Source organism: Pygoscelis adeliae, unplaced genomic scaffold, assembly GCF_000699105.1.
Source record: "Pygoscelis adeliae isolate BGI_AS28 unplaced genomic scaffold, ASM69910v1 Scaffold151, whole genome shotgun sequence".
Taxonomy (NCBI): Eukaryota; Metazoa; Chordata; class Aves; order Sphenisciformes; family Spheniscidae; genus Pygoscelis; species Pygoscelis adeliae.
The window spans coordinates 599,422-621,306 of NW_008824036.1; the positions used below are offsets into that span (position 1 = coordinate 599,422).

General features: G+C 43.5%; 1 protein-coding gene across 1 annotated transcript in view; it reads right to left on the bottom strand.

The window, feature by feature from the left end:
• Nucleotides 1-21,885, bottom strand: part of GRAMD1B (GRAM domain containing 1B) — a 99,843-nt gene that overhangs the window by 67,726 nt on the left and 10,232 nt on the right. Inside the window, exon 2 of the mRNA XM_009333419.1 lies at nt 17,088-17,165. Within this exon, the coding sequence (XP_009331694.1) occupies nt 17,088-17,165 (78 nt within the window). The remainder of the gene's footprint in view (nt 1-17,087; nt 17,166-21,885) is intronic.

A 21,885-nucleotide genomic window follows, 5' to 3' on the forward strand; every position in this document is an offset into this window, starting at 1 on the left:
ACCATGCTTAATTTCAGACCCCGCTGAGATAACAGCACAAGATATATTTTGCAGACATTTCCTGCGCATTAACCTTGTTCTCATGCCAAAGGAAGTAACACAGGTGGCAGGATCATGCTAGAAAACAAACCATTTGCTATGAAGACATAATCAGTGGTCCCTGCCATGAGATACAATCATTCAACGGTGAGACAGTCTTGCACCTCCCAGGTCTCACTGAACCATGCTGAAGCCATGCATGGTATACGTCGTCTCCCATTTCTATCTCACAAGCCCATCTCGATCCATCCAGTTCCATTCCCACAGGTTTCCAGTCTGCCAGCCCACAGGAAAGCAGAACATACAACCTGGTAAAAGCAAGCAGTACAGGCAACAGAGAAGCCTCACAGAAAAGGGCGGATGCATCTATCAGCTCGAATTACTTTCTCACTCGGCACTCCCCCGAGATCCTTTCCAAAAAAAAAAAAGAAATAAAGCTGCCAAAAGGCATTTCTACTCACACAACAGTCCCCGCGAGTGGGGAAGCCTGCCCCTAAAGCACCCTCTAGCGTCACTTTCTCGTACAGCAGCAAAGCAGGCTTCTGCCAGCATCCCGGCTCCCTCCTTGGCTTCACGAACAAACTGCCACTGACAGTAATGCAGACTCCCCTATTTCTCTCCCACCCACCCCCGACCTTCACCTAGAGCATCAGCATTTCAAGATTTTCTCAAATCTGGCCACGATGTTACTTCCTCCCAGAACCTGAATCCCATCATCAACCCCAGCACTAGTAGCAACTCCCAGCATCCGGGAAAAGGGTCAGGAGAAAGTAAAAAGGGTGAGAGACAAAGTAAGAAGTTGCCAAGCGAAACCACTTACGCACAGTGAGGCCGGCAGCATTTCCATCCTACCTTTGCTGTCGCCATATCAGACGTCTCCATGTTTGCTGCTTGGCCTATCAGTAAACAAGAGCATTGAAGGAGAAGGGAGGAGAGAGAAAGGGAAAGTCAAAAGAGGATGAAAAAACAAAAGACAAACAACTTGACAGGATGAGAACAACAAGGGAGTCACTTAAGAGCTAGTCCCAAGTTTTTCCTCCTGCCCTCAGAGATGCGCAGAAAAAGCATCTCAAGCAGATGGTCCCAGTTTAGATACTTGACTGGAATCTGGCACAAGACCTGAGTCATTGCCATCCCCCCCAACTCCTCCTCCCTGCCACCACCCGAAGGTCTAGTAAGATGCTGCAGAACAGAGAAGACCCTCTTCTCAGCTTCCTTTTGAAGTCTGAGCTTCTGCAGGGAACAGCAAGCAACCCATCTTCTGGACGTGCTGCTGTCTCTCCCTCCTGCTCTATGGGAAGGGAGAGTGACACAACCAACCCCCCCAAATGGGTACTTTAGGAATCAGAAGAAAGGAAAAGCAAGTGGGTTCTGGGCAGTGCACAGGTAAAGGAGGAGGGATCAGACGTGAGGAGGATAGAAGTAGGGAAGAAAAAGGCAGCTTCTGAAAGGAAAGAGCGAAAGGGGTCAGCCAGACAGGTAGAGAAGCAATGGTGCAAAATAAGCATACCAGAGACAGACCATTCAAAGAGAGATTTACACGTGCAGAGAAAAATGCAAGGAGGAGGCTAGTCATCTGCACCCTACTGAGAACACTCACCTCAGTAACACTCAGAAATGATTGGGCCTAAACTAGGAACTCTTTGGTGCACACTCTCAGCTCAGACTGAAAATATCAAATCATCATCTAAGCTAAAATTTGTCCCAGCATCAAGAGGCATCCGTAGCTGCCGCGGCCCTGCCTGGCTGAGGCCGGCCCTGATTGGCGGAGCAGAGTGACTTCATGCCGCCCCATTCATCACCGAGCTTCTCCCTCCCCGGTCCTGCAGGCTCCTCCTGGCCTACTTTACTACAGTAGATCACTCTGGAGCCTATTAGCTAGCCAGCCCAGGAACCGTTGCACGCAACTCCTCAGAGCACTCTGGCACTAGCAAACCAGACAGACGTGAGCAATCCTGGCTGGGAAGGAGGTAGAAAAAACACTGCAGAGCCCAGTCAAATTAAGAGCCTCTGAGGGCTAGAGACATCACTGCTTGAAAGTGCTTATTCATACAACAGTGCAGCACGCTGTGCTCAGGCACGCAGCAGGCACCACAGTATAGTACACAAAGACCAGTGGCACTGGCAAATAATTTACAACACACTAAACAGTTTACACACATTGAAGGGCAGCTATGTAGTCCCTGCAAAACCATACTGCTACTATTCCCTTGTGCACAGGCGTACACACATCCATCCATAGAGCAGACCCACTGCATTTTATTATATTAAAAGTATTTTGCAGTCCTGTCATTAGTATGCAGTGGAATATACATAACAGACATCACTATCATGCAGATGTGCAATGTAAACAATAAAGAGGGCCCAGCAGTCCACAGACAGACAATACTTAGCACTCAAACCACCTCTAAAAAGGGCCATCAGTATACAATATACAGAGAACACTCCCACCAAGTCCTGTCTTGGCATACAAGAAATGTATATTTCTGGCGTGTTTCTCTGTTGTGATGCATTCATGCAGTCACCTGCTTATACAAATCAAGGCTGCCACACTTCACCTTTTTACACAACATATTCAAATACACCACCCTCATGCTTATCAGGGACATAAAGCCCATCTTATGAAGACACATAGATCATGAGCCATGGGATGCCATAAGATATATTTTTTAATCTCCATCCCAAGCATTGCTGTGGGGCTGCAATGCAGCTTCAACATACCCAATCCAATGCCACATAGGAAAAATATCACCACACCACCTGAGTTAGCTACACTCACTAGGGTAAGGACTGTTATCCTTGTTGCACACTAGATGGATTTCCACATGCCTTCTATGCTGTAACACTGATGACAGTAGTCCGAAAAGTAACCATAAGACATCCAATGCAGATGCAGAGATACACAAACAGCAAATGCACACACTGTGGACAATCTACTCCCCAAACCCTCTTTTATGGAGCCACTGAAGTCCCTTAATGACAGTCTACTCACTTGTGTGCATTTTTCTACAAGTATTCACAGCAGCGTGGGGGGGAGGGGGAACCCACACAACAGCCTCATGAAGGACCTTCGGCAAATCAGTAAAGCCTGACTTTGCAATTCAGAAAAAGTTGAATTTCCACGTTGCAGTCTCTTTACAGCAGAGGCTATCTGTAGTTCCAGCAGGGTGCAACAGCTCATGAACTTAAGAGCAAACAGGAAACATCTCCTGAGGAAGTCCACTTTTCGGAAGGGAACAACCCACTATGACACACTTGAGGTCTGGGTAAGAATTCAAAGCTCTATAAATAGCTACAACAATAGTCATGTTAGGTCAGGGTTTGAGCTTGTAATTGCCTCCAATAAGATATCTTACAAATTAGAAAACATTGTTTGTTATAAGCACTACCTGCAAGTGTCACTGCCCCTTCAAACAGTCACACACTGTCACAACTCTCAGCCACTAGGGCATTCTCTGTATAGATACATCATTATGGCTTTACTACTGCCCATCATTACAGTTCTAGCTTCACACTAACCCGAGCAGACTCACCTCTGAAAGATTCATGGCAACTGAAAAATTTACTTATTCAAGTACCCACACAGTGGAAACAAGGGGCTTAGAAGGCTCAGACAAATTAGTTCACTAGAAAAGGTGTGTGACATGCAGGCACAGAATGCAACATGCTACCTGTGAGGCACCACTTCAGCTGCAGTTTGATTCTCCCACACGGCAAGAAAGGAAAGTCTGCAGAGTTGGGGGAGCAGTAAAAAAAACCCTGTGCCTCTGTGAAACATGCATGCAAAACAAAACCTGTTAGTAACAGAACCAGTGGGAGGGAAAACTAGAAGCAAATCAGGAAACATTATGGGGAGAGAGAAAGAACTGCTATGAAGAATACCAGAACGTAAGGAAGAGATAGTTTAACTGTTATGCACCTTAGTGTACAGATCCCCAGGAAAAACGCCAGATGGATAAACTCCTGAATCCTTCCTGAAGTCAGAGTTCTGCAGCTCTACAGCCTCTGCTGTCAGAGAAAATCATATGCAATCACAGCATCCGCAAGCTATGGCACATCTCCATTTCCTCGGGAGTGTGGGGGGGTGGGTGTGTGCAGTGGAATGTATCAGAAGGGACTCCCTCTTTGCTGCAGCAGCTGGGAAGAGACATGAGACTTCTTTTCCAGAAAGAAAATATGCATTTCACACTCCTGGCATCATGGGAGCTGTAGTCACACTGTATACAGAACAAAGTGCCTGTAAGCCATTTCTTTCTAAGCTATGTGAATGCAGCATTTGTCATGGCATACAAGTTAGAACTTAGGGACTTGGAAGGGAGAGCAAGGTAGAACAGCATCACAGCAGAAGAGCAGTAGCTTCAGCTGTCCTGGAAGAAGAGAATGGAGAGAAGCTCCCCTCCATCAGAAGGTGAAGACAAATAATTCCCTACAGAGACTTTGGAGGATGAAGAATACTATTGTGTAAGGAGAAAGAGGGTCAGTATCAGGAGGGTGGAGAAACTGGGATGATTCAGATTGCTACTGCTTCTTTCTTGAGCAACATTATGACAAAAGAGGGCTGCTGCTTTCACAGAGTCTTTTGGCTCTTTTTCCCCTCATTGTCTTGCATGTTTGAACTCTTAACCTTCCATTTGCTTGAGATGGTGCAATAACCTCTCCCACCCCAGAAAGGACTCATTCACTCTGTAAAGGGGGAGGCTAACAACAGAACTTCATGACTCGTGACATGCTTCATAGAGAAATTCCTCCTTGATTTGAATTCGTCAAGAAATGAAAAGCCATCTTCTGATTTTTACCTTCCTTTGCAAATAACTTGCAACCACTGGTGAAAAGGCAGTAAGATTTCATTACCTTGGGCACAAATATTATGGCCTGATCATCTCCCTTTTCATTTAGGTCAAAATACTCTGAAATAACTCATGGCATGAAATAACTCGCATCAGACCACAGCCCAATACCTTAACAGAACAAGATTTTCACTCACAATAATGCTGAACATCCGGTCTCTCAAAATCAGAGTACTTTAGTGCCTAACAGCCAAGACACTTTGGATCCTTTGTAACTTAAGTCTTTCAAGTACATTGAGCTATATCTTTATATGGCATCCAACAACCTTCAGTCTTTGGGCTGGCACTGGCTAAGAGATAATCCATAGAGACACACAGGTAGCACACTAGAGAAACAAAGCCTTCTGTACTGATCTGGATCCGTGGGGTGTCTAATGCAATATCCTATCCTGGGCAAAAACTAACCTCATATGTTTCAGAAAAATGGGTGAAAACCTTGTAGCAAGAACATAGACCACAACATTTTGGTTTTAAGAATAAAACCCTAGAGAAATGACTGCAAATTCATGAGAGGAAGAGAAAGGTCCCAGATCCTTCATTTCTGAAACCTGAGACAGAAGAAAGTAGCTAAAGCAGGGTCTTAACCACAAGCTTCCAGTTTGCAGTCAGGGGCATTTCAGATCAGCAGTGAAAGCCTCCCACAGCCCAAGTCACTCACTACCTCTTGCATGTTCAAGGGGTCCTCCAGTAGCAGTGGCACTAGCAACAGGGTAGAACAAAGGATGGCAGGCTGAAAATAGGAATATAATACAGAGGGTGCCTGTTTTCCCAGTGTCACATACCACAAAGCTACACTTCATTGGGAAACCCAGAATAAAGATCCCTAGTTTGAGGGGACTGATGCACAGCAGGTGCTGCACAAAGCAACAGCCTGCTCAAGCTCACATAAAGTCTGAGTACTTACACGTCTAAGCCTGAAGCAAAGATTCTTTTCCAGAGTAGAGAATTAACAAAATCTTACAATGCTGGAAACTTCGTTAGACCCATATCCCTCAAACAGGCTCATATTACATATGGCCTGCCATTTAAACAAGAGGAAGGGGTTAGGGGGAGAGAGCACATAACAGAGCACACTACAACCGAAGATTTGGGACAGGGTACTTAAGAGGGAAGGGAAAACAAGCAGCAGAGAAGGCTTAAGAAAAGTATTAGGTCAAATTTGCAGGAGAACAGGGAAAAAAAGCAGAGGGGCTCAAGGACGGACCTTGGCTAGTACCATTACAATGCCTGACCTTGTTATGATGCATGGTGCAGTGGGGAGACGCATGCTGCCATCTTATCACCGAAATGCACAAATACTCTGCAAAGGCCAAAAAAGAAATGGATGGGAGGAAAAACAAGGAAAAAGGAGAAGGAAAAGAAGAAATGCAGAGGTCAGTGAGCACTCACACGGTTACAGTCATCTGCAGAAATGGGGAAGTCTGTCCAAGTGCCAATGTGCTCCCCAGCAATCTGAGGAAGCGTCACTTCAGCAGCAAGGGAGCAAAACACTGTTGAGTTGAAAGAGGATAGAATCCCAGCTTGTTTACACAAGCACAGTGGTTTGGGGGAAAAAGCGGCACAGAGCGGTCACCTCAGAATCCACCGTGGAAAGATGTAATGCCACCATTGAAACAGTTCTAGGATGGCTTTTATTGATATTATTGTAGTCACTGCAGTTTGGCCCCAGAGGGAAGGAGCAGTGACTAGGCTGATGAGAAAGCAGAGCTATGGAGAGATCTCCAAAGAGCTTGATCTGCACAAGAGGCACTGGTCTCCTTTCTCTGCTCTCAGATTTCTTCCATCACAGGCAATTCAATTTTAAAGGCACAGCTGCCTTTAAGTCTCCGCCAGATATGCTGCTGCTACACAATAAGATGCAAAAACCCGAGAGAGTTAAGAATTCTCTATTGAAACAAAAACAATTTGACATTAATAATTACCAGAATGAAATTCTCAAGGCCAGAATTAACCAACTACCACTTCTCTTCAGCTAGACTGACCATTACCAGGTAGAAGCTAACACAGCTTTTCCCAAGTCTCCCAAAACAGAGGGAGAAAAAAACTGGTTTAAGCATTATCATCACTACCAGTTTTCTTCCAGGTGGAAAGCATGGGTATTTAGCTCAGAAGGAAGCCAGAGTATGGCTTGCAGAGGTAGAGTCCATAAAAGGATGTTCCAAGCCCAGCTGACCCATTACAAGGAACTTTTTCTGCTCTTTTCCTTTTCCGCCAGGACTCTCAGATCCACTGGTAAATGGAGCAGCCTGCGCAGCTCAGTCAGAGCTATCAGATCACCACAGGGCACCCTGTACGCTTTCTGCTTGATGATTTAGGTGCCCCCCGCGTCTCCCACCGGCAGACGAGCACTTCTTCCCAGGGACACACAGATGAGCTCCTCTTACTGTGTCCAATGCTCTGCTAAATGGAGCTAGAATCTCAGGGTGGAGAGGAAGTATGTAAAAAGAGGCAGGTAAATACAGAGTTACAGGGACCTCTTTGTAAGGTATGTAACATTTAACTACCTCCTACATTAAGTAGCTCTTCTTTGTGCACTGCGTTTTCAAACAGCATCTTATTTCCTATGCAAGCAAGAATTAAGTACGTACTTACCATCACCACATAATTCCCCTCCTCCCCAACCCCACGTTGTTTCTGCTTCTTTATTTTGTATTACAACTCATTTTGAACGCTTGATATTTCCCCATGTAGACAGCCAACTATAAAGTGTCAAGATGCACATATTTTCCAAGGTAACCATTGCAAATACTTGCATACGCCGGAGAGATATAGCACTAAAAGCATGGAAGAGGCCGTGATAAAGTATTTATGTGCTGACTGTAAAGTTAGGAAAAAGCTGATTTGTTCAGGGACTCACATTGAGAGCAATCTGTACAACAGATATCCTCTTACTCTTACAAGATAGGTGCTGTTTCACCAAGCAAATCCAAAATAACCTGAATTCCCAGTTCAGATGAGTGCCCTTAGATTTTGGGGAAAATTTTCCATCCCTACAGAAAAGTAAGAAGAAACATCCTGCACTGAGCAGCTGGGTTTCAGAAACAGCTGATGACTGCACTGTAAAAGAGGGCCCGTAAAGGTCTCTGTAAGGGCACCAGCACAGGCATTCAACCTGAAAAAAGCTATTCCCAGATCCCCTTCCACCACTCACATAACCTGCCAGAGTCTCAGGGGACGCTGAGGAGGCAGCAGCATGGGTCAACAGCACTTTCTCCTCAAGCTGCAGTCTGAAGCTTAGGCAGAATTATCAGCCTCCCTCTGTGCATTCAGCTTCCCTAAGCAATCGGCTAGAAAGGCAGGGCTGTGAACAGCGATGCCAGCTCTGATTTAGACATATACTATGGTCCCAGATTCTCAAAAAATTGAGGTGGGAGAACTAAAAAAATGCTGTAAAAAATAAGCCTTCAGTTTCTGCCCTTCAACATATGCCAGTCCTGTCTGTCAATTTATTGGTTCAACAAGTGGGTTTTAACTTGCTTTCCTTGCAACACTTCTCCCAGAAGTCACTTGAGCTTTTTATCTTCTTTTCTATGCCCACTGCATGTCGAACAAGTCACTATAAATTAGGAGATTTTGCTCCATCTCGTCTGCAGGATTGATAGGTAAAGCTTGAAAGCTTTGAGCTCTTATTAAGAATCGAGGCAGATTAAAGCTGTAGCAACTCAAGTGGCTACTACCTTGAGACACCCTTCTCACTCCACTGCTTGGAATTACAAACCCCTGTACTACGGATGGCAAAAGAGATGCTATGTACTCCTTACAGACACCACCACCAGCAGCTCAATTTGCTAAGTTGAATAGTCAACAGTAGCACAAGCTGAGACACTGTATGGTCGCCTCTTCAGCTGGGATGTCTGTTTGGCATCTCATTTTAGTCCTTTATTGTTGATTACTAAGTGGATACACAGGCCTTATTTCCACCTCCCAGGCAGTATTCTGAAGAGGGAAATGCCCCTTTCAAACTGGCTTTTTGGCGCCAGAGGCCACAGAGAAGCTAAAGGACAAGTTCTGTTATCTGCAGTCTCCCGTACTATTTGTCTGCTCTATCAACTGACTGACTGCTTAGATTTACAGTTTGAGTTCTGTGCAGCTAAGATCACCTTTTGCTTCCACTTAAATAGCACACCAGGTCCCAGACTATGACCAGGGATCCTAGGCATTGCTGTATGCAAATAATATTAACAAAACATTTCAGTAACACACGACAAACTAGACTTGCAGCTATTCTATCGGGGGGGGAGTTAGGGACCTGGTTAAAGACTGAAAAAGTAACACAGAACTCCAGAATGATATTTTGAGATGTACTTTTTTGGGGTTTGCCCAACACCCCCTTCCCTTCACAAGGGAAAGAAAAAGGGAAAGAGATTAGAAAAAGGGGACCTGAAGAGCTGTACACCATCCCATCACATTTTTATTTTAACATCACCTTTGTTTTACTGCATTGCATTAATCAGTCACACCACATAAGATGGAAGCAAAGAACAACGTACTTTCAGAGCTTTTCTTTGCCACAGGAGCACCAGGCACATTCACGACATGACTCATAGGTACATCTTGGTTTCTGATGACACCTCAGTTAAAGTGTTCCCAGCACGAAGAAAGGTGGGCTTCTCTGACAGGGAGACAAAGAGGTATTGCCTACGTGGTGCTCTTCTTGAGGAAACCCTGCACTGATTTCTAGCATCAGTTTGTTTCTACGAGTGTTATCAAGAGGAGGAGAGATCACTGGTACAGTTAAAATTCCCAGACCCTTCAAGTTTGGGCACATGCAATAAAATTGGAAGAACAGTTACAGCCCCTAGATGTGTCCCAGGCCACACCCCAGCTTAAAAAGGCATCCCCATCAAAAGGGATGCTTTCTACACCTTGGGGAAACTCTGGCCTAGAGATTTAAAGTAAAAGGCTACAATACAGGTTCTATAGCAGTCAATCACTGCATAAACCTGGCCACACGCTAACAGAATTAAGCACCAGGCTCCCCAGAAAAACCCCTCACTTCTCTGCATCTTTGAAACCCCCTAGCTCTGGCTGTGAAAGGCTGAAATCAGTTAAGTTCTCCGAGACTCTCTGATAGCTAATTTTAGAGCAGGATTGACGTTTTAGTGCTGCAACAGAAGCCCACAATGGCCTTGTCTGTCTTTATTGATCTTGCCCTTTATTTGGTCAACAACTGGACCATTTTCAGACAATCTCAAGAGGCCCTAAAACAGGCTTAGTGCCAACACTTTCCCTCTCAGAATACTCTCCTTCTCCACATTTGGTACAAAACGGAAGGAAGTGCAAGCAGAACAAATCTAAATTAGTCTTCTAAACAACCAGCCTCACTCTTAACAGCCAGTTGGCATCTCACAGCAATGACTACTTGAAAAAAGTCCTGGGTAGAACACGCGAGCAAGAAAACAAAGCCGGAAGTACAATACGTTCTGCACCACAGCCACTGCTTGACTGCAGCACTTGTTGGTAGAGGTGAGTTAGCAAAACCTGGGTACTTCTAAGCAGGTTAGTTACACCAGGAAACCCTGTCCAAGGAACAGGGGGAAATATCTTTGATTAGTTCACACCAAGCTATAGGTACCAGCATGCTCTTCAGCATCCAGCTGGTAGCCTCACTCCCTCAGACCTGCTGTTAGCAACACAGGAAAGGCTCTGAGGCACAGTGAATGCCTTGTTGCAAGGTGAAACCATGCAAACCGCTCAGCAGCTGACAGCATGCTGCACAAAAAAGCCTGCTGACAAGGGCCAAGAAAGCTCACATACAGAACTGGAGAAGACCTATGAAAGGGGATGGCTAATTATAATGCATTCCAGCCTCCTACCCCCTTCTCTGCATGCTTCAAGATAGCTGCCATAATATTCTGAGAATCACAGTGCTCCGAGAGAATACAGAGCTGACAGGCTGACCATTACTTAAGGTCTGCAAGTGAAGTGTGGTTACACAACTGAAACTTCTGCTCTTGTGAACAGGAAGGAAGGGTAAGGAGTCTGCCCAGTGTCTCAGATAAGGAAAAAGAGGGACATTAAAATGCCTCTTCACCTCCTCCTCATGTTCCTGAGCATCACGAGCTAGTGACGCAGCCATGTGAGGTCTGTCAGACCTCCTCTGCATTCAGAGATATGCAAGGCACATTGGGTTTATCTAATCTTAACTAAACCTAGTCCAGTATAGACAGAACTGATCAGGAAATGGAGAAGCGAGATCCAAATCCTGGTTCGTCCTGCTGTTACATCTAGCGTTAAGACTGTGCCTTTTCTCATGAAGTTACACTACTGAGCTATATGGCAGTTCTCACACTACAAGCTCTGTCTCAGAGCTAACTGTTTTTAGAAAGGAAATAGGCAGGTATCATTTTGCCATGACAGCTTGGAACAGAGGGCCAAATTTTAATAATTATTTCTTTTTAGTGATGGTGGGGATTCACACAATCTATTTTACTTATTGCCTACACAAAAACTCTCCATATCATCAATGAAACTGTCTCATGAGTGGCAATCAGCTAATGCCCAGAGGCATGATATTTGACGACATTACTATAGATAGCACAAAATTACCCTGCTCTCAAGTTAGCTGTGAACTCTTCAAAGCTCCAGGCTCCCACGCACTGAGCAACAACAACCGAGTACAGGAAAAGGCTCAAGGAAGCCAATTAATCCTGCAAGGTCTCATCCTTGTCTCTGGCCCCAGTAAGACAAACAGAAGAGAGGTATCTGTCCTTCCATACCCCTCACAATCATGGAGGAGGGAACAATAGGAACTATCCCCCTTGCTTCAAATCAAAATGCTCTGAATTCAGTCTCCTTAAGATTAAAGGAGAACAAGAATGGAAGAGATTGCAAGTGGAGCACAGTTTTGATCAATCAAATCCAATACTGACTTCTACGAAAAGAACAGCCTTACCTCCACTGACAGCAGAACATAGGCATACTTTGCAATTAACAACAGCCCATCTTCAAAAGAAAAACCAATGTTGGCATACAAGGAACAGGGAGGCAGGTGATATTTCCATTCACAGTAACTCTGCTGACTGTAGCCAATCTGGCAATCCAAGTGGAAGAGAGCTGATCTTAAGCTGCTCTCTTGTCTTATACAGCAGAGAATCAATGCTGGGGCTCAGGAAGCAGCAGCAACCAGAAGGTGAGAGGGGAAAAAGGATACTAGCTGTGAATCTAAATATTAACCATCTTTCCTGTGTGACAAAGGAGACTTGTGCCATCCTGGTTAAACTTTCTATTTAATATTAAGTCCAACTGACTTGGAGTTTGGAGCTAGATCCAAATCCAAACTCACTCTAAAGTTACTGCAAGAGCATCACGGTTCTGGTCTGGGGCCCTCTCAGAGCTTCATTAGCCTCCAAGTCTTCTCCACCAGGTCTTTAGCACCACCTTTGAAAACCTCCCTAAAGATGATGCATCAGGCATCCATCCTGATGGATAAAAGCTACTCAGGGATTTGACTAGTATTAGGACCCTTCCTACCAAGGACTCCAAATTCAGGCATCCCTTACAGCTAGCACTGTTGGAAAGAGCAGTGAGCTAGTCTCTCCAAATTTTAAACTCATACTAGAAAGCAGCAGCTGGCTTTTACTTAATCATCACCTTTAAAATAGCATCCATTCTCTTTTACTCCAGTAAGCTTTTCTCCGTAACAATGCAGGAGGCCTGCACCATACTGTGTGGGTTGGCATAGCTCAGGTGACAGAGAGCAACTACACTCTGTTCCTTGCAGAACCATCACATCCAGACACACTAACAAGGGTCCTTGGGCTCTGCTAGCCCCTACCCTCCCCTTTCAAGAACAGACCAAGCATGCATGGCCGTGTTTTGCCCACAGTTCTCACCTATCTTCAGCTGTCCCAAGCAATGGAAAACACCTTCCACTCTCCCTGAAGCTGCAGAGGTAGTAATCTTTGCTGTGCCTCCACTTGCAGGCAGACAGGGGCACAGTATGTTAGCGCCAACTTCTTTGTATCAAGGAGAAAAGGACACAGGCTAGAAAGATGCAGCATAAGCAAGCCCTGGGTACATAAATAAAATATGGAATTTATCCTGACGTCTTACACACACCTCAAGGATGTAATTTCGGCACATTTTCAAAGTTTGACCTCTTTTCTGATCTTTACACAACTTCCTGGGAATCCAAGCAGCAGGCAAAATTTCTTAAACTTGTCTATGTCTTAAGCTGTTACCTAATCTCCTTGCAAGCTCTCTTTTGTGAATTTTGATCCATTATTTGAGAAACCCTTATTAGCTTATGCAAAGGAAAAACAAGCCCTGCAGCCCTGGAACTAGCAGAATCAGGTACTGCACAGATTAAGGGGCTAATTAAACTGCAGCCAAGATATAGGACATACCAATCAAATTCTGAGATATCTTAAAACTGCTCTTCCCCATTTCCTCCATTTTGATATGATCTCTAACGTAAATAATTCTGATTTACATTTAATTTTTAATGTAAATCACTTTTATATGATCTCTTGTAAACTTGCACTCACTTCTTTCCCCTCCATTTCCCCATAGCCTTATTGCTTTCCATCCTTGTACTTTCCATGCTCTCCTCTCTTGAACAATATGTCTCCTCCTTAGACTGAGTACAAGTCTAAGGACCGATTTTCGCCTCTGGTTCAGTAGCATAACTTTCACTCTTAACTAAAATATATTCTGCATCCTAAACCTGATGGGTGCCTCAGTGTCATGACAAAAAACAAGTACTTGGATCAAGCAGAAGCAGGCTCATTAACTTGGACTCAATCTAGATGAAAGCTCAAGGTAATTCATACATAACCTTGTCTCGTTACAGTGATTATGGAGTCTGCTGTGTGCACACATCTCACCCAAGTCTCTGGCTGTCTCCGTCCCAACCTTACCTACCTACCCTTTGAATTACTTTAAGTCAAGCTGCTATTGCGAGCACAATTACTTGGACACGCAGTAACTCGACTCTGCCTATCTTTGTACTTATACTGTTGTGGTGTTTCAGCATCTGAGCAACTCAGACTTAATTCACCACCTCTATTTTCCTGTCAGGTAAAAAAGGAGTTCTCCTTATCTCATAAATAGCAACAGGAAATGACTCACCCAGGCAATCAGAGAGCAAGGACCTGAGCCCTAAGTTCATACAAAACCTGACTCTAGCCTGTCCCACTAACTCCTCCTTCCTGTGGCTCTAAAAATACCTGTAAAGCAGTTACCCCAAGACAAAATAAAATCTGTATAGGCTCCCTCTCAGCATAAGCCAGGCACGATAGGCACATGACAACTTACAGGACTTTGCCGAAGGAAAGCTTTTTCCTCAGAGAAGATACACGCAGATGGCAGACCTGCTTCACTGCTGTGCTGCAGGACGCCTTTTCAGGGTCTGGGTTCTGGACCATGGCAGTACTTCACAATGCACAAACCAACAGCAGCACTCACACCTCAAGAAAAAGAATTGCTAGAGAGTACCGAATGCATCTGCCAGCAGCAGGACAAAAATTCTCAGTCTTCTCTGAAAAGACCTGAGGCTTGGAGCATGGTCCTTGGAAATCTGTCACTGAGAAGTTAACTCCACTAGCAGCACCCCCGGTACCATCTTTTACAGTAAGATCAGGCAGGCAGTTAAGATCTTGGATATGCCTAGTCCAGATTTCAGCCATCCTCAGCTATGTATTCCTCTCCATTTTTTTATCCCAGAGTCAACTCAGCATCCCGTTACTTTTGGCTGGGGTAGCTTCTTTCAGCACTTTCCCAGATGTACTGAGGTTCGTGCAGATCCTCACTTGCTCTCTGCTCTAACCCTTCAAGTGCAGCACAGGCTCCTTCTGCCTGTGATATCAGAGGCAGCATGCCAAGAGAAGGTGCACCTTTCAGTACATACCACATGGTTTCTTGCTCTCCCCTCTTCTGCCCTACTCAGCTCAGCTTTTGTCACAACTTACAGGACTGCTGAAACCCTGGGTGGCTGTGGGGTTTTTTTGGTATTTGGGTGTGTTTGTTTTTTTTTTTTTTAAGAGCTACTGTATAATAGTCAATTGATCAAGTGAACAGAACTGCCTGTAGGTCTTTAACAGAAGCAGAGAGCTCCAAACCTGTGGGTGGAGGACCTTTTGTTAGTGGTCAAAAACACCACAAGAGCAGCAAGAAAGACCCTCCTCATTCAATTTTCAAGAGTCTAGCAGTGTCAAGATGCCTCAGAAACAACCTTCAACTTTGCTAACAGGAATAGTAAATAGCAAGCTCTCAAAGGTTTTGTTAGCCTTCTAACTAATTCATGTCCAGCGTCACACCTCACATGAAACTCAAAATGTGTTGGAGTTATTTTTTTTATTAAGTTTCATGAGCACAAGCCACCAGTGTCCAAAGGAAGACTATACCAGTGGAGCCTGATGCAATCACATTGGCAGAGGAGGAAGAAACCAAAGTGGCAACGGCAATTTACTAGCCCTCATATGGATCATTTTAGGATCAGTGTCCTCCATGAAAACAAAAAGTTACTTGTAATTAAATCTAGGCAGCAAGAATGTTGCAGGTCCACACTAAGAGAGGTCAGCAGGCTCAACGTCACCCTGGCTCTGCATAATAGGTCTGAGATCTGATTGTGCTGCACCTAAAACATGTCCCTTCCAGCCAGGAAGATATTCTGAGCACCAATTTAAGGCTCCAGTTTAGTCTACATCTGAAACAGGCAGCACTTCCAAATCATTCCCTTCTTGCTATTCCCAGAAATCCCCCATCTGAGTATTAATGAAGCCTAACCCTGTTTAACCTATGAAATCCCAGATCCAATGGCGTAACAGCATGCATTACACAGAGGAAGCCCAGGTATGACTTAAGGACCCATCTGCTTTGCTGTCAGATTCCTTATTTCCTGGTTGTAAACACCACTCCTCACTAGTCAATTATGCCAGGCTCTGCAGCACCAGAGACTGATAATTGGAGTGAAACATATGGAGGAAAAGGTTAGCGACAACTACCAAGTGCTAATCCTGAGCCAAACTCTGCTGGGATATTAATTAGCTCTTCAGGGTCAGGATGTTCTCTCAAGTGAGTCAATTCCTCAGATGCCTACTCAGCTGCTACTCAGTTCTTAATCCATTGGCCTTTGACATCATAGTGGGGAATCCGAGTTCAGTAAGCATTTGCCCTACTACACAGTTAGTAAGAAAGACCTCTGACCGCAGAGACAGCTTATACGGAATAACTGACTAACAGACACGAAACAAACACTCTTCTGAGGAACCATGCGTGGATACGAGCACGCAGAGTGGAAGTTGCCACATTCAGATGCTTCTTTTAATCCACTACGCAGCAGCACAAAGGAAACCGTTCCCAAATCTCGGCATATGCCCTCCTGCGGGCTAACTACAACCCACAGTCACAAGAGCAGCTAAGTAAAATGCAACTCCACTGTGCAATGCAGTAACAAAATAATGGGAATTTCAGAAACCAAAGTCCAGATGTAACGCTGGATCCAAGGATGTTAGTGGGGAAACAGGCCTGCAGGAGCTGGCCCAGGATAGAAAGGTGGTAGTAGCTCAGGGCTCATTGTTCATGCACAGCAGAAGAAATTGAAGCAGATTCAGGCTCAAAAGATGAACTACAAGATACAGCAAAACTCTTAATCATGTGGCTCTGAGCAAAGCAGCAATAATAAATCATGCACAAAAATAAGTATTCATTTGTCAACAGCTTTTGTGCCAATGCTGCAATTTGAAGCAGTCATTAATCAACCCGAAGTACAAGAAACTTAAGTTTCTTCTGGAACTTCATAGCAGTTCTCACCCAGCTGCTACACATGAGCTCTAGATATCTCAGAACTATCACAACATATCAGAAGTGAAATATAACAGCTAAGCTTAATATTGTCTCTGCTGAGGACAAGAACCACATATGAAATCTCACTTTTTTTTTTAAGGATCAGAGCTGCTAATGATCACTACACAGTGAGTTTGATGAAGCTATTTACACCAGCCACAGTTTTGGGGAATGAGTCTCAAAAGAAAATGCAGGGTACTTCAGGAGTTGGATGCATCTGTCCCACAAGTTCTACTTTTAAGTACATGGAAAAAATGCGTCTTTTTAGACATTGATAAGACCAATGTAAATCACACTTCTTGTTAAACAGCTCTGAGCAATACAGGGAAAAATAAGGACCTCAACCAGCCCAGCCCATGTAATTTCACTGAGTGGTTCCAGGCATTCCCCCAATTCAGCCATGAACAGACTTACCTGTCGTCACGCATATGAGGGCTCAAGAATCGGGACGAGTCATCATCGTGGCTGCTTTGCTGGCTGCTCTGCTGACTGCTGCAATATGAGACAGGAAAACAGAAGCAATTAGACAGATTTGTATAAGTTCCTATGAAACACTGGCTTAAAGCCAGAACGAGAAAAACGCATGGTTCATACTTCACATTTGGGGGTGCAAAGAGAAAACAACAGAACATAGTAAGTTCATATCTGATTTACAACAAGCATGACTGGTTTGAAGCCCCTTAACCTCACTTAGTGACACTTTCCTAAGAAATACAGACATGACCTTGCACATTGCCTACACACAGCATTTCATCATGCCATCCCAGAACAGTTTCATACAGCGTAACATTCAAATACCAAACTGCTGCATGTTCACATACTCCCCACTTCTAGGCAGCAGGACAAAACAGCAGTTAAAATGAACTCTTACTAAGGATGAAGTGGCCAACACTAAATTTCTGGTGGAGAGTTGCATGCTGAGCCCACAAGATGTCACTCTCCCTCTTTAAATGAGTGTTTTGGGGGTGATTTTTTTCCTGCACATCTATTGTATGGAGTTAGCCTTATTCCCTCCTAGCAGCCTCCACCTGCTCCAAGGACATATCAGGGTTCCTGCTTCTCATTTCTATAGCTTCATTTCTTTACAAGAGCTTTCCTTCTGAGCAGTAGATAGATCTGATTCTGCCTTCAGGTAACAGACTGCAGCACAAAGAGTGGATGTTCCTGGGCTAGCTTTAATCTACTTTGCCTGGGTACCACTGGCTGTGGAGTCATGGCAACACAGCTTTAGCACAAACTGCACAGTCCCACCTGGGACACTGGGTACACTTGCCTGAGCACACAGGCTGTGCTAAAAATGCTGTGGCTTCACTATTGGTAAGACCTAAACTGTTCAAATAGAACTAGTTCAGGTATACATACGCATGCTTGCAATCACAGCTTCTACTGCACTGTACACAGATCTGCACATGACATTGCCCAAAGGCACAGAAATACAAATACAGTATCAAAAAGGACCAAATTGCATCTCATTCTAAAAAGCAATAATACTCAGGCAGTAACGCTTATTTTGTGGGGAAAACATAGTACCAAAACACTGCAATAGGACTTTTCCATGAAGTCTACTTGTTTGTTTTGGCTTTTTTACCAGCCTTGACCTTTTTTACCACTAAAAAGAGGATCCTATCTCTTGGAAGAAAACACTTGCTCCTGCTGTGTAAGAAGCATTCTCTAACTTCCCTTTCCATTTCAGCAATACCGTCTCTCCCTCTTTAAATTAATTTTTCTGAAAAAAAACATTAACAGAATTTTTTTCTTCTCTAAACGTACTCTGTGCTTACATAAAGAAATTATAGCTATTCTTACCTACACCTACTTAAGCTTTACAGTTCAACTACAGAAAGGATACCTCAAACGGTAACAAGTGTATTGACTTGAATACATTAAGTCCCATGCAAAAAAAAAAGATTACTTTTGCCACCACAGAATATTAATAGAGAAAAATACTTGAAAAGGTTTAGAAGTTTGTCTATAATCTTGTCTTTGTACTTCCAAGGAATGAGAAAATACAGCCAAGTAGGCAGGGGGAGAAACTAGAACCAGCAAGTACCACAGTAACAGATGAGAACTACACGCTCTGGTAACTAAACAGCACTTCTTCAGCAAATCTGTGTAAATAAATGGTTCTAACAAGCCCCCACGTTCGCTTTTTAGGGATATGAACCCCTAAAATTCCTGTCCTCCTCCCCACAAAGTATCCTTCCAGTTAGTTTGTTTTCTTGGAAGACTGTTCCTAAGTTTTAAGGTGAACATACCACAGTCCTTTAACATGACCATTTTGCTTTTTTATTCTAAAAGAAGAGAGATGGGGAGGAGCTTTCTCTTTCCCCTATGAGATCAGAGTTTTTGCCAAAGAGGTTGGCAAAACTGCCAAGTTTTGGCAGGAAACTGCCAAGTTTCCTCTGAAAAGAAAAAAGCCAATGCGTTTTATTTTCATTTAATATTTCCATCAACCACCTTGATTTTGACCAGCTTCTTCTCTGAGGTCTTCAAGGACTCCATGTTATTGTACATGACCTTTCTGAAAAACACAATAGCTGTCTTGGGGACCCACTTTGCATTTGAGAGATACCACACACACCTGGCACTGTCCGCTATTTGTGCTGCCTGTTCAGAACATGAGGCAGAAAACTGTTCTTTACTGTTAAGATAGAAAGGAGAGCAGGCTGAAGCTTTCGGAAGAAAGTAATTCGTGATCTGCATTTATAAAATCCTCAAACAAATAATATAAAAGGTTGGACACACAAAACTACAAAACTCATGCAATATTTATGACTTTCAGCTACAGATTTAAAGTACGTGCATTGCACAGAAGTCATAGGCGTGCATCTCATGCGGGCACATATACACAATCCCACAGAGAATACTTTGCTTGTTTCTCCATTGCACAGTATATAGTTTTACCATCAGAGCCACTACAGGTAAACATTTTTGCAAAAACCTCTCAACAAGGGGACAGATTTAATTTTCTGCTCCCACACCCACGTACTTAGTCATTCTTTTCTTAAGTGTCTCACTGTAGAAAGGATAATCAGAGAACAAGAATTCTACATTGGCTTCAAGCTATAAATCAACAGCTGGGTAAGAACAATATATCCCAAAAAGCAAAGAAACATCTTTCCTGTACTTCTGAGCTTAATTATGGCCCAGTGAACTGGTTGGGAAAGGAAAGAGGGCAAAAGGAACCAGAGTTCCCCTCCTAATTCAAAGGAATTATCACCCTTTTGATATGAGAAAGCATGGCAGGGACTGTTTCTATAACTACTTGTTTCTTCATAAAACACCCTCCTGCAAAACTTTGCCATTTCATTTCAAATCAAGCAGATATGACAAAACTTACCAAAAGAGAATTCCCAGTATATCACAGCCCAACAATAGCACCTGCAATGCTGGTAATCCCATGTGAAAGTTTACTTTTGGACAGCTATGCAAGATGAACCTTAGACCTTTTCATGCTCATCTACCCATCATTAAATTTCTCATTCAGAAAGTCCCCCAGATCAAGGTTTAAAATTTAATGGAATCCAGATATTGCAACACCTTGCAATACAACACCTTACCCCCTTGTCACTAGTGACCACAATTACAAGCAATGAAAAGAACTCAGACCAGGAGAGAGCTATGTTTCACTACAAGACTGTTTTGCATGGAAGCTTTGCAACAGTTTGTGAGCTCTTCAAAGAAAATCATTTCAACATTCTGAATATTAGACAGTGCAGCTGTAAATTCCCTAAAACGTACAGAGCAGCTGAAGTGCAGAGCCTATTGTTTTATTATGCTTTTCAGTCCATTTTAAGTTGACCTGCTTTTAAGATGACCATGTTCCTTTGAGATGGTATAACAACAAATCACTGTTGTTATACTGGAGATGATAATATAAGGGGAGATAAGAAAGGTACGATTTGTACTGAAAAGTCATATGGGGGGAAGCTTTTAGATACAGTCATGTCAGTTTTGTATCTACAGAGGAGACCAAAAGCTGGTTAAAAACCTCAGGAAATCAGCAGAGCAAGCTTATCTCATTCCAAAGCTCAGCAATGATAAACTTGAATTTGGACAAGGCTTAAATCTTTGGGTACACAGGCCCAGCGTGCCCCTTTCTCTCATAATTTCGAAGACACTAAACATTACTTTAAGGCTTATACCCTGTGGTTTTTCCTCAATTCTCATGCAAATATTCAGACTCACAACATTACTTACTCCTTTAGAAACTGATTAAGAGTTTTAAATACAGATCAACCATGCCTTTTAACAATTAAATCTTTGAAGAGTCTGCTTCCACCGTTCCTCCATCTCACTGCTCCCAAACAATTTACCCAGGTAGCCCAAGTACCAAAGAAACATTTTTTCTACTGACTGAAAAACAGGTGTTCTGATCACACACGCATCCTACTTTGTTCGAATCTGGAGATTAAAAAAATCAATTTTGCACTATTTGCAAGACTTCTGTATAGTGAAGAAAAATAAGTAAGAGTCAATTTTGCAGTAGAAGAAGCTCCCTATTGTTTGAGCAACAACAGTGTATCTTGATAGGTATATAAAGGAAAACAGATCCTCAAACATCTTCAAAATCAAATTTGTATTCAGTGTTCTATTTTTTATTTTCTTAACAATATCAGCTCAAGTTGCCAGTCCATCCTTCTACCACATCAGTGTGACGGTGTGCTCCCACATCCAACCTGACCTTTATCTCCTGTAACATTGCTTAAGCGATAACTACCAGGGGCAGTCGTTAATGGATGCTGATGATGATAGCTTCGTCCATTAACAAAGTGGATTCGGGAGCCAGATAACAACACAATAGCCCTTGGTTATTGTGAGAAATACACCCACCTAACCACAGTTATCAGTATGTAAATATGACTATGAGTCAATCATCTTACCCCTATAAACAGTGAGCAGCGCAAGAGCCCTTTGAGCTCTCCTGCACAGCAGTGGACTGCACGCCAGGTTCTCCCCTTGAGTAGGGATGCCTCTCAAGGTTACTCCTCGAGGTTGAGAGATTCCTTGCCACGACAGATACTTGGTGACTAATAGCATGCTAAACTTTGAAATCTTAGCTAAGTGATATAAAGGATTGATTGTGCATATATAATCCTTTAGACATAAACCGTCGACCAAGACTGGGACTAGGATTGGATCCAGCCACACCTAAATTCCACTCTGAGAAGTTTAGAAAGCAAGGGGGTCCTTTCTGAACCTCATGACTCAA